Genomic DNA, 14,198 nt, shown 5'->3' with positions numbered 1-14,198 from the left:
CTGATGCTGAACTCTGCAGCCATGACCTTTGGGCTCAGAAGTAAACATCCCGTACCAGCTAAAACACAGCCAGGGTCACTTCCCAGCAGAAAGAGGAAGCACATCAACACACAGGATTTGAATCCAAGTCCACTGAAGGCTTAGGGTATTCATTCACTGCACCAGCCAATCGTTAAATAGTGTTTTCTTTTACTACCAAATGGTAGCCTTTTCACCTGGACATGGGTGGTAGCTGCAGCTGGCTGTTTGGAAACTCTCTCCAGGGCAGCCTCTTCCATTGCCATTAGGGGGAGGACTGTTGCACTGCCGTTTTCTCAATTGTGTCCCTCCTCCACAAGACGCTGAACATTCACTCCATGGTTGCCATGGGCTCCAACCACCATTCACTGCCATAAAGAACATTCATATAGTATGACAGAACACTTACTCAACAAAGAATTAATACTACAAGTTAAAATAGTTTCAAGCTGCCAGGTATAATTGCAACCTATTTTCCAGAACTTGATTTACATGTTGTGACTTAGAGGTTGAAAAGGATGTTGTAATCTAGTAGTGTTAATGCTGCATTCTGCCATTGCAGTAAACAGTTAGTGCTTCATATCCAGCAGATCAGCTTCATATCAAAGTTGCATTCATTTAAGTACAGAGGTCCAAATATGAAAGCATCAGGAGGAAATTGTTACAGCAGAATACGTGTTGGCGGCAATGACACAGCTGTGAGTATGCCAGGAAGCAGCAATGGAAGTTTAAAATCTGTTTTTTTGAAGACTTAGTTTAATCACAGTTTGAATAACAATGTGTTCAGCACCACCTGTCTTACTATCTTGAGCAAGTGAAGCCTAATTTTGGACCCAGAATTTGTTCCAGCACAAAAATGGCAGAGTAGTCTCAGCAAATGATCAGTAAAGCATTGCCAGGGAAAGTGAGGAGGCTGACATAAAGTCTGTCTGCAGGAGTGGATTGAACAAGTCAGATCCCAGACTGAAGTCTAGCTTGACTGAAGTCTTCCTTTTTTTTGTTTTAGCAAGGTGCTCGCTCACTGAAAGATAAGCATGCAATGCTGCAGATTTGATTTTAACATCAAAACAAAAGTTTATTACATGAAAAAATGAAGGTAAAATAGAATAAACCAAATCATTTTCATAAAACACAGATTTAAACATGTCAAAAATAGAATCCCATTAATCCCAAAAGCAATTTTTACAGTACGCACACCAGAGAGAATTGCCTCTATATGTCACAGAGGATTTGACTTAGCCATGGCTTCCATTCCCAGTCATGTGAATCTGACAGCTTATTCTTTGACTTGTTATATAACTGAGTATATACTGCCTCAGCTTCAAATAACTCCTTTAGATTTTAAATGTCTAGTGTGGAACTGTTACTAAACTCCTGACACTGAAGCAACCTATTTTGAAAATTCTGAGCTATCTTCTCCCTTTTTCAAGAGCAACTGCTTTCCACATTCACCTTCAGTTTAGAAACCTGAACTGTAGCAAGACTGAAACAACCCTATATTTTTCTCCAGCTATGGCTGGTTCCCCAATCAAAAAGAAAAAAAAAATGAACCCTTGACCTTTCAATGTGGAGCATAATACACAATTGTTTACCTTGTTTGCTTGTAAAAGTTTCCAAGCAAAAGCCCATTACTTTCAAGGAAGTTTTTCTCTGTTTTTTAAAAAAATCTCCACAGCTACAAGAATACTTACATGTTACTCATTAAGTCTGTTGAGAAACATGGAAACTAATATACCACAAGTCAAATCAAACTCAAAAATAAACATGTAAATATACAAAATTCACACAACTTATAACACAGTACAAGAAACATGGAAACTAGGTTTGATCGGGAATATTCTTGCCTGTCTTAACTTGGGTTTGTTTGGTGTTGCAATTGTTGCATTTGGACAGTAGATGGTGGAATTATCAAACTGTTCAGAGTCGGCGTGCACAGCCATTTCTTAGTTCATCATAACCCAGACTCAAATAACATCATCTCACGTGCACAAATCCTAGCAGTCGTCAGTGAGCAGCAATCCCAATCTGTCAGGTTCGATTTTTCCTTTCCCTGTCTCAGAGGGTGTGGGGGAGGGATCACCGAGGTTGATGACAGAATCATGAACCAATAGAGGAGTGTTCTATGCTTTAAGCTTCAGGGCTAGAAGCTGCAACTTTAACTTTGCTGCCTCAGCCCATTGCTCGAAAAGCATCGCTCACTGTGCAACATTGATTCAGTTGAAGCAGGAAAGCACACTCCCCCTTCCACACTTTCTCACACTGATGCCCAGCTCTCAGTTTAAACTTACCAGGGCACAGGTCTATACCACAGCGCTGCATCTGCACATTTACCCCTGAACAAATATTGCCACCGTTGGCAGGGGCTGGGTTGCCACATGATCGGTAACGCTTGCTTTGTCCGCCGCCACAGGTCTGACTGCATGGATTCCAGGAGCTCCAGGAGCCCCAGTTCCCATTCACTGCAAACAAGAAACAGATTTCACTCAGCAGGGACAGGTCAAATCAAAGCACCGCTTGTTCACTGTCAACTCTCCTGACCAAATTCTATTCTTCTTCTCCCACATGATTTGGAGGTGCCTGTGTTGGACTGAGGTGTACAAATTTAAAAATCACACAACACCAGGTTATAGTCCAACAGGTTTATTTGGAAGCACCAGTTTTCGGAGCGCTGCTCCTTCATCAGGTGGTTGTGGAGGACAAGATCGTAGGACACAGAATTTATAGCTAAAATTAACAGTGTGATGTAACTGCAATTATATATTGAAAAAGACCTGGATTGTTTGATAAGTCTCTCATCTTTTAGAATGGGCTTACTGGTTTCAGTTCTTTCATAGATAAATTCAAGAACTTCCTGAAAGTTACATGCTCAAGTGAACTTTAATAATAGGTGCAATTTGGCCCAGATAATGCATTGAAGGTGTGAGGTGCACTGTGTGAGGCTGTCTGTGCCCCAATGTTCAGACTGATTCTAAGCTAAAAAAGGGACTTCCAGAATCTTACGTGGATTCGTCCAGTTTTTGAGCAAAAAATGTAATTTTTCAAGTACACCACAAACTTATATGTGGGTGTTTGTGTGCGGTGGGGTGTTTATGAGTGTCTGTGAGAGAATGTGTGTGAGTGTAAAGGGGTATATGTCTGTTAGAGGGTGCGTGTGTGAGTGTGGGAATGTATGTGGAAGCATATGAGAGAGAGCTTGTGTATGAGAGAGGGTCTGCGTGAGTATATGGGTTTGTAGGAGTGTCTGTGTGTCTGTCTGTCTGTGAATGTGTGTGTAGTGCAGTGAGGTCACCTGTAGTGACATGAATCCAAGGTCCTGGTTGAGGCCATCCCTATGGGTAACGAACTTGGCTATCAGCGTCTGCTCAGCCACTTCCTGTTGTTGCCTGTCATGAAGTCCGCCTTGGAGGATGGTCACCAGAAGGTCCAAGGTTGCATGTTCCGGACCGCTGAAGTGTTCTCTGACAGGGAGGGAACACTCCTGTTTGTTGATTGTTGTGTGGTGTCCATTTATCCGTTGCTGTAGCCGATGCTTGGTCTCACCAATGTACCATGCCTCAGGCCATCCTTGCCTGCAACGTTGGCTGAGTGATATGAGTACCCACTATGTACGTGGTGGGTAGTGTCCCCACGTGCAATAGTGGTATCCGTGTCCACACTCTGACAAGTCTTGCAGCGTCTGCCATGACAAGGTTTTATAGTGTTGTCCTAAAAGCCGGGCAGTTTGCTGCGAACAATGATCCGTTTGAGGTTTGGTGGTTGTTTAAAGGTGAGAAGTAGAGGCATGAGGAAGATCTTGGCGAGGTGCTCATCCAGACTGATAATGTGTTGCAGGCTGCAAAGAACATGGTGGAGTTTTTCAGCTCCTGGGAAGTACTGGACACCGATGGGTACTCTGTCAGTTGCAATTTGTGTCTGTCTCCTAAGAAGGTCATTACGGATTCTTGCTGTGGCACGTCAGAACTGGCAGTCGATGTGTTTAGCATCGTACCCCATTCTTATGAAGGCATCCTTGAGTACCTCCAAGTGCCTGTCAAGTTCCTCCTCATCTGAACAGACCCTGTGTACATGTAGGGCTTGTCCATAGGGAATGGCTGTTTTAATATATTTCAGGTAGAAGCTGGAGAAATGTAGCATCGTGAGGTTATCCGTGGGTTTGCGGTAGAGTTAGGTGCTGAGGTGCCCATCCTTGATGGAGATGCATGTGTCCAAGAATGAGACAGATACTAGAGAGTAGTCCTTGGTGAGTTTGATGGTGGGATGAAACTCATTTATATCACTGTGTATTTGTTTAAGTGACTCCTCGCCATGGGTCCAGAGGAAGAAAGTGTCGTCAACATACTTGGTGTATAATGTTAGTTGGAGGCCCTGCATAGAGAAAAAGTCTTGATCAAACCTGTGCATGAAAATGTTGGCACACTGGAGTGCAAATTTGGTCTCCATGGCTGTTCCGTGTGTCTGAATGAAGAACTGATTGTCAAAGGTGAAAATGTTGTGGTCGAGGATAAAGTGGATGAGTTGTAGGACAGTGCTTGGAAATTGACCATTGTTGGTGTTGAGTACTTAGGCTGTTGCTGCGATGCTGTCATTGTGGGGAATGCTGGTGTAGAGTGCTGAAACATCCATTGTGATGAGGAATGTTCCCAGTTTGAGTGGTCCGTGGGTGCTGAGTTTTTGGAAGAAATCTGTAGTGTGGTGACAGAAACTGGGGGTCCCCTGAAGCTGAGGGTTCACACACACACACACACACACACACAGATGTATACCCCTTTACACTCACACACATACACACTCTCTCACAGACACTCATATGCCCTCTCCCCACAACATATACACACCCACATGGACATACACACACATATAAGTTTGTGGTGTACTTGCAGAATTACAATGTATTTTGTTCAAAAACTGGATGAATCCATGTAAGATTTTGTAAATCCCTTTTTTAGATTAGAATCAGTCTGAACATTGGGGCACAGACACCTTCACACAGGGCACCTCACACCTTCAATGTTTTAACTGGGCCAACATGGCACCTATTGAGCCCATAACTTTAAGAAAGTTCTGGAATTTATCTATGAAAGAACTGAAACCAATAAGCTCATTCTAAAAGATGAGAGACTTAACAAACAATCCAGGTCTTTTTCAATATATAGTTTCAGTTACATCACACTGTAAACCTTTGCTATAAATTCTGTGTCCTACAATCTTACACTCCACAACCACCTGACGAAGGAGTAGCGCTCCAAAAGCTAGTACTTCCTAATAAACCTGTTGGACTATAACCTAGTGTTGTGTGATTTTTAACCTTCTTCTCCCATAGTCACACTTTCTCTTGAGGGCCATTGGGTCATTATCACACTTCTGTCTGTGAGAGTTTTCTGATGTAAATTTCCTGCATCAAAATAAGTGCTTAGAATATCTCAAGATGGCGAAAGGTGCTAAACAAATGCAAACGATTTTTCTTTATTACATATAAAGGGGAGATGTTGATGAGGCTTTTCCAAGTTTTCAATAAACCTGCATTGTAGCTGGCCACCCAAACTATTGGAAGAGACTTGATGTTCAATTCACTGCTTCAACTGTGGTAAGGGCTGATCTCAACCCAATGCCTTTAGATGGCAACATGGCTGAGATTAGGAATTCACCACTGACATGGTCAATGACTGCCACTGAGTTTGTGCTGCCCCGTAACACACAAATGTAATGAATTACTGCCCCCATTGCCGATCCTATATTTTATATTAGCCTGAAACAATTCAAATTTTCAGGCTAACTTATGTCATATATATAGCACAAAAAAAAAATCAGCCATCTGACTCAATCAATTTATGATTCACTCAAGCATCTTTGGCTAATTCGATCAGCATAACCCTTTTTTCCCTTTAAGGAAATATATGCATGAGAAGCGGAATTTGGCCAAATAGCCCTTGAACCTGCTCTGTCTTTCAATAAAATCATGACTGATATGTTTGTGGCTTCAGCCCCCACTTTCCTCAGCTCTCTGGTCAATCAAAAATTTATCTAACTCCACATTAAATAATTCCAATGACTCAGCCATCACTGATTTTTGGGGAAAGCAGTACCAAAGATTAACGACCTGTTGAGAGAAAATCATTCTCAATTTCATCTTATTCCTAAATTGTGTCCCCTAGTTATTGTCTCCCCAACAAAAGGAAATATATTTTCATTATCCAAGTTATTTAGTTCCCTCAAAACTAAGTAATTTTGAAGATTTTAACCTTAGAATGCAGATCATCTGGACCTGGAAACTTGCCAGCCTTTACGTCAAATAGTTTTCCCTGCACCTTTTTCCTGGTGGTGGTGATTGTTTTAATTTCTACCCTCCAGTAATTGATTTACAAGTCAAAAAAACCTGAAGAACTGTAGATGCAGTTCTTGATTTAGAAGTGTCTTTTGAAGTGTTCTAAATCTTCTACAATCAAATCAGACACAATATCTGTTCAACACTTCCTTCATTTCCTTGCTTTCTGTGAGCAATTCCCCACACTGTCCTTTTATAGGATCAACACTAGATTTAGTTATTCTTTTCCTGTTTAAAATATTTTTGGAAACTGATTATTTTTATATTACTAGCTAGCTTCCTCTTATACTCTTTCACCATTTCTTTTAGTAATTCTTAATAAGTTCTTAAACTCTTACCAACTTTTTGACCTCGACTAATCATGACAGATTTGTAGTGTTTCTTTCAAATGTATAAATATTCAACTTCCTTCTTTAGCTCCAGATGATACATCCTTCTCAAAGAATTGTTCTTTCTCAATGGACCAAATCTTTGCTTAGTGTTAATAAATATCTCCTTAGACGTCTGCCACTGGATTTCCACTGTCCCCCGTTCAACCTAATTTCCCAGTTGTCTTTGTTCTACTCTGCCTTTAGCCTTTTCTTTGTCCATCTCATTTCTCCTTCAATGTATTCATGCTATTTGCCTCAGCTACTTTGTATGGTGTTGCCTCACATTCTCACAACCAGCTAGACAATGAAAATTCTCCTGAATTCCCTCTTGAATTTATCACCACAGACTAGTGAGGCCCATACACTTTACCTGATTGGCCTGTTCTTACCTGGGCACGGCTCATTGTTGCACAGTACTACATCAACATCACTTCCTTCACATAGATTGCCTCCATACTGAGGCGGTGGATCAAAACATGAACGGGTCCGCTGGTGGACTCCTCCCCCACAGGAAGCTGAGCAACGTGACCAGCTGTTCCAAGCTGTCCACTGTCCATCCACTGTTGGAAAGACACAGTTACTAAAGTCGTCTTTGAATTCAAACACTGCTCACAATCTCTCAAGACACCAGACTGTGTTATCAACTAGAATTACAACTGAAGCTGAGTTTTAACCTCACTATTTCTGGAATTGACCTGATATTTTTCCTGATCAATCTGCTCAGAGATGTGATAACAAACCATTGGAACAGGTAGGACCTGAGCCCGGTCCCCTGGCTCAGAGGCAGGGACATTACCACACTGCCACAAGCCCCCTGTAATTGATTGGCTTGGCATAAAGCTAATTGAGAGAAACTGAGGCTTAATGAACTAGCTTTCATAATAAAAAACAACTTGAATAATTCAATTGGAAACTTTAGTGGTGATAGTTAATGGATGAAAATAAACATGGGTGATTTGGTGATGGGGAAAAAGATGTTCAGTTTTATGTAAGAGTATTTCTGGATATAAAAGAAAGAAAGAAAGAATTTGAGGGGTCTTGTGGTTCAGTGGTACTGCCCCTACCTCTGGACCAGAAAGACAAAATTCCATCAACTCCAGATGTGTGATAGCAACTCTGAACAAGTTTATCAGAATTTTTAAAAATACGCATGAGTCAAATGGAATGAGTATTATTCCAGGTATTATGGTATGTCAATTCTTTCATTAAGACAAGTGAATGGCATTATTTAGTTAAGTACTTAGAAAACTTGCTCTGCAATCTGGCTGAGTGATTAAGGTGATGGACTAAAAATCTACAGAGGTCGCCCCCGGGAGGTTTCAATCTGGCCAACTATACTTCTTACCATCCTCGATGATCACATTGCCTTAAGAAATTGGCCATCAATGAATTCAAAATCCATAGAAAGGGAATAATGTGGCATATAGTAGCATCCCAATCCTGAGACCAGAAAGTCTGGATTCAAATCATACCTTAAAATGTGATGGACACAAGGGTGTGTCACTCTGTATTCAAATCATTTAATAAAAAGAAATAGATAGTTGGGTCTAACCTGCCATTCGGGGGCACCAAGTGGAGGGCTCTCACCATTGGAGTCCACCCTTTTATCATTGGGATTTTGACATGAAGGATATTGCATGTAGCATTCTTGTGCAACAGGAACTTAAGGTGGGTGAGTTCACAGGTTTCCATATTGTTTCCATTTACTGTAGCCTTGGAGAGTCTCAGTTTCATGTATACACAGGTTGCATCAGAATGTAGCCCTTCTTCCATTATCTGAAGGGGCTGCTAATTAATTTCAGTTGCACCTCATCGTCATGCTTCGGATCTTTGGCACCCATTGTAGAGGCAGGGCAGACAAACTGAAAGATATCCATTTGGCTCTGCTTAGGGCTTGGTCAAGGTAGCCATGAACAAATCACACACAGCTGGCCATGGAAAGGGGTTGATGGGAAGGGTGAGAGCAGTAACAAATTAAAAATACTATACATGAATGCACGAAGCATTAGACATAAGATGGATGAGCTTGAGCTCTTTTGGAAATTGGCAGATACGATATTGTGGGGATAACTGAGATGTGGCTTTAAGTGGACAGGGCCTTGGAAATGAGTATTCAAGGCTACACATGCTATCGTAAGGACAGACTGACGGGCAGAGGGGGTGGGGTGGCCTTGTTGGTAAGGGAGGATATTCAGTCCCTTGCACGGGGGGACCTAGAGTTAGGGGATGTAGAGTCAGTGTGGATAGAGCTGCGAAATACTAAGGGCAAAAAGACCCTCTTGGGAGTCATCTACAGGCCCCCAAACAGTAGTCTGGATGTCGGATGTAAGTTGAATCAGGAGCTGAAATTGGCCTGTCGCAAAGATGTTACTACAGTTGTTATGGGGGATTTTAACATGCAGGTAGACTGGGAGAATCAGGACCTCAAGAAAGAGACTTTGTGGAGTGCCTCAGAGATGGATTCTTAGAGCAGCTGGTGCTGGAGCCAACCAGGGAGAAGGCAATTCTGGATCTGGTATTGTGCAACGAAACAGAATTGGTCAGAGGCCTCGAAGTGAAGGAGCCATTGGGAAGTAGTGACCATAATACATTAAGCTTCAATCTGCAATTTGAGAGGGAGAGGGTACAGTCGGAAGTGACAGTACTTCTGTTGAATAAAGGGAACTATGGAGCTATGAGGAAGGAGCTGGCCAAAGTTCAATGGTGCAATACCTTAGCAGGGATGACCGTGGAGGAACAATGGCAGATATTTCTGTGTATAATGCAGAAGTTGCAGGATCAGTTCATTCCTAAAAGGAAGAAAGATCCCAGGAGGAGGCATGGGCGGCCGTGGCTGATGAGGGAAGTAAGAAACATATAAAGTTAAAAGAGAAAAAGTATAACATAGCAAAGATAAGTGGGAAAACTGAGGACTGGGAAGCTTTCAAAGAGCAGCAGAGGATTACTAAGAAGGAAATACGCAGAGGAAAAATGAGATACGAAGGTAAACTGGCCAATAATATAAAGGAGGATAGTAAAAGCTTTTTTAGGTATGTGCAAGGCAAAAAAATGGTTAGGACTAAAATTGGGCCCTTGAAGACGAAACAGGGGAATATATTACAGGGAACAAAGAAATGGCAGAGGAATTAAATGGGTACTTCAGATCTGTGTTCACTGGGGAAGACACAAGCAATCTCCCTGAGGTAACAGTGGCTGAAGGACCTGAACTTATGGGAATTTATATTTGCCAGGAATTTGGGTTGGAGAGACTGTTAGGTCTGAAGGTTGATAAGTCTCCGGGGCCTGATGGTCTACATCCCAGGGTACTGAAGGAGGTGGCTCGGGAAATCGTGGATGCATTGGTGATTATTTTCCAGAGTTCGATAGATTTGGGGTCGGTTCTTGAGGATTGGAGGGTGGCTAATGTTATACCACTTTTTAAGAAAGGTGGGAGAAAGAAAGCAGGAAATTATAGACCAGTTAGTCTGACCTCAGTGGTGGGAAAGATGCTGGAGTCTATTATAAAGGATGAAATTACGGCACATCTGGATAGTAGTAACAGGATAGGACAGAGTCAGCATGGATTTATGAAGGAGAAATCATGCTTGACTAATCTTCTTGAATTTTTTGAGGATGTAACTCTGAAGATGGATGAGGGAGATCCAGTAGATGTAGTGTACCTGGACTTTCAGAAAGCTTTTGATAAAGTCCCACACAGGAGGTTAGTGAGTAAAATTAGGGCGTATGGTATTAGGGGCAAAGTACTAGATTGGATTGAAAATTGGTTGGCTGATAGGAAACAAAGGGTAGTGATAAACGGCTCCATTTTGGAATGGCAGGCAGTGACCAGTGGGGTACTGCAGGGATCCGTGCTGGGACCGCAGCTTTTTACAATATATGTTAATGATATAGAAGGTGGTATCAGCAATAACATTAGCAAATTTGCTGATGATACAAAGCGGGGTGGCAGGGTGAAATGTGATGAGGATGTTAGGAGATTACAGGGTGACCTGGACAAGTTAGGTGAGTGGGCAGATGCATGGCAGATGCAGTTTAATGTGGATAAATGTATGGTTATCCACTTTGATGGCAAGAATAGGAAGGCAGATTACTACCTCAATTGAATCAATTTAGGTAAAGGGGCAGTACAGAGAGATCTGGGTGTTCTTGTACACCAGTCAATGAAGGCAAGCATGCAGGTACAGCAGGTAGTGAAGAAGGCTAATAGCATGCTGGCCTTCATAACAAGAGGAATTGAGTATAGAAGCAAAGAGGTTCTTCTGCAGCTGTACAGGGCCCTGGTGAGACCACACCTGGAGTACTGTATGCAGTTCTGGTCTCCAGATTTGAGGAAAAATATTCTGGCTATTGAGGGGGTGCAGCGTAGGTTCACGAGGTCAATTCCTGGAACGGCGGGATTACCTTACACTGAAAGACTGGAGCGACTGGGCTTGTATACCCTTGAGTTTAGAAGACTGAGAGGGGATCTGATTGAGACATATAAGATTATGAAAGGATTGGACACTCTGGCAGCAGGAAGCATGTTTCCGCTGATGGGTGAGTGCTGAACCAGAGGACACAGCTTAAAAATATGGGGTAGACCATTTAGGACAGAGATGAAGAGAAACTTCTTCACCCAGAGAGTGGTGGGTGTGTGGAATGCTCTGCCCCAGAGGGCAGTGGAGGCCCAGTCTCTGGATTCATTTAAGAAAGAGTTGGATAGAGCTCTCAAAGATAGTGGAATCAAGAGTTATGGAGATAAGGCAGGAACAGGATACTGATTAAGGATGATCAGCCATGATCATATTGAATGGTGGCACAGGCTCGAAGGGCAGAATGGCCTACTCCTGCACCTATTGTCTATTGTCTATTGAAAGGATTAACATATCTGACTGGTTGGCTCTCTTTTGCAGTTACTCTCCACCTTGAGAGAGAGCATGCTGCATCTATTGGTATACTTGAAGTGTTCCATGACTGGTGGACACTGCAGGGGCTGGAGTGTATGAGCTCTACCCGTAACAACATTTGTCCCTTTAAGGATCTGTCACCTTGGTTTAATTTAAATTGCATTCTCTCAGAGGAATTATGTCCTTCCTGCAAAGTGATGACCAGAACTGTCCAGAAAACCCAGCTGTGTCTTCACCGGTGTATTATATAACTCCAGCATTACATCCCTGCTCTTGTATTGAATACCTCACCCAACAAAGGAGAAAACCCATACTATTTACAATGTTATCCATCTGTCCTGCCACCTTTAGGGATATATGGACACGCATTTCAAGGTCTCTAATTTCTCATAGCATCTCATTGTCTTATACAATCCCTACAATGTAGATAGAGGCCTTTAGCCTATTGAGTCTGCACCAACACTCCAAAGAGCATTAACTTCTATCCCTCTCAATACTGTCCTGTTTATTGTATATTCCCCTATTTGGTTTGTCCTGTTCAAATGCTTCCTGACTGAATTGCATTTGCCACTTTTCGGGCCACTCAACCAACCATTGCTTTCTTCTTATCATCAACAAGTATTATCTTTATCATCAACTATCCAGGCAATGTTTGTATCATGTGCAAATTTCCCATTTATGCCTCCATTTAAGTCCAATTCTTTAATACATACCATAAACAGCAAGGGACTCGAAACAGCCCGATGGAACACCACTGGAATCTGCTTTGTATTTGCAAAATCATTTGTTGACATTACCCTTTGCTTCCTGTCACTGAGCCAATTTTTGGATCCAAATGGCCATGCTTGGATCCCATGGGCTTTATTTTTTTCTTAACAGTCTGTCGTGTCTTTCTCTTGACTCAATGGACAGTTTGGAGAGTGAAAAGAAACAGATGGAGAAAGGGAGAGAGAGGATTGTGTGTAGATATACAACATTGTGCAGCCAAGCACAAAAGTATGGTCACAGTTTGTAACCTGTTGAATTTCTTAGCTCAGCTCTGGCTGTGAAAGCTGGCTAATGATAGGAGGTAACAGCAAAACCAAAGAGATAGGTACACATGTATTTATGCTGTTAGGCATTTGAAATAGAGACTTTTAACTCTTCAATAGGGATGCTTGCAGAATCTACTTTTGTGGATAACACTAGACTTCAATAATCTAATATGGAATTTGAATGGTTTGACCAAATAACCATTCTGAACAAGTTATTAATAGTTCATAATGAAAATAATGAAAATCTACCATGAGAGTAAGCTGGTTGATGTGGTGTATATGGATTTCAGCAAGGCGTTCGATAAGGTTCCCCACAGTAGGCTATTGTACAAAATGTGGAGGAATGGGATTGTGGGAGATATAGCAGTTAGGATCAGTAATTGGCTTGCTGAAAAAAGACAGAGGGTGGTGGTTGATGGGAAATGTTCATCCTGGAGTCCAGTTACCAGTGGTGTACCACAAGGGTCGGTGTTGGGTCCACTGCTGTTCGTCATTTTTATAAACGACCTGGATGAGAGTGTATAAGGGTTGGTTAGTAAATTTGCAGACGACACTAAGGTCGGTGGAGTTGTGGATAGTGACGAAGGATGTTGTAGATTATAGAGATACCTAGATAAGCTGCAGAGTGGGGCTGAGAGGTGGCAAATGGAGTTTAATGCAGACAAGTGTGAGGTAATTCACTTTGGTCAGAGTAACTGGAATGCAAAGTACTGGACTAATTATAAGATTCTTGGTAGTGTAGATATACCCCACACCCCTCACAGTGTAGATGAGCAGAGAGATCTCAGTGTCCAGGTACACAGATCCTTGAAAGTTGCCACCCAGGTTGACAGGATTGTTAAGAAGGCATACAGTGTTTTAGCTTTTATTAATAGAGGGATTGAGTTCCGGAACCACGAGGTTATGCTATAGCTGTACAAAACTCTGGTGCGGTCGCACTTGGAGTATTGTGTACAGTTCTGGTCACCGCATTATAAGAAGGATGTGGAAGCTTTGGAAAGGGTGCAGAAGAGATTTACTAGGATGTTGCCTGGTATGGAGGGAAGGTCTTACAAGGAAAGGCTGAGGGACTTGAGGCTGTTTTTGTTGGAGACAAGAGGTTGAGATGTGACTTAATAGAGACATATAAGACAATCAGAGAGTTAGATAAGGTGGATAGGGAGAACTTTTTTCCAAGAATGGTGACGGTGAACACGAGGGGGCATAGCTTTAAATTGAGAGATGATAAATATAGGACAGGTGTCAGAGGTAGTTTCTTTACTCAGAGAGTAGTAAGGGTATGGAATGCTTTGCCTGCAACGGTATTAGATTCGCCAACTTTAAGTACATTTAAATCATCATTGGACAAGTACATGGATGTACATGGAATAGTGTAGGTTAGATGGGCTTAAGATTGGTATGACAGGTCGGTGCAACATCGACGGCCGAAGGGCCTGTACTGCGCTGTAATGTTCTATGTTCTAAATGTTCTATACAAACAAGACAATACAGACAATTAGGCCTCTGTGAGTAAGCTTGAAGGCTGAGGAAGGTGTTCAAGGGAGTCATGGAACTGTTCGTGGGAAAC

The 14,198-nt window shown here is 42.2% G+C and overlaps 1 protein-coding gene across 3 annotated transcripts in view; it reads right to left on the bottom strand.

Annotated features, from left to right (window-relative positions):
• The window catches only part of LOC140469322 (hemicentin-1-like), a 438,266-nt gene that overhangs the window by 31,385 nt on the left and 392,683 nt on the right, over nt 1–14,198 (bottom strand). For all 3 annotated transcript variants that reach the window (XM_072565717.1, XM_072565718.1, XM_072565719.1), the window contains 3 exons: nt 7,101–7,271; nt 2,307–2,477; nt 216–386 (listed from right to left, as the gene is read on the bottom strand). In XM_072565717.1, the coding sequence (XP_072421818.1) occupies nt 216–386; nt 2,307–2,477; nt 7,101–7,271 (513 nt within the window). The remainder of the gene's footprint in view (nt 1–215; nt 387–2,306; nt 2,478–7,100; nt 7,272–14,198) is intronic.

This window comes from Chiloscyllium punctatum, chromosome 49, assembly GCF_047496795.1.
Source record: "Chiloscyllium punctatum isolate Juve2018m chromosome 49, sChiPun1.3, whole genome shotgun sequence".
NCBI classification, from domain to species: domain Eukaryota; kingdom Metazoa; phylum Chordata; class Chondrichthyes; order Orectolobiformes; family Hemiscylliidae; genus Chiloscyllium; species Chiloscyllium punctatum.
Note: the sequence above shows the minus strand (reverse complement) of the source record. Positions and strands in the feature narration are given on the sequence as shown.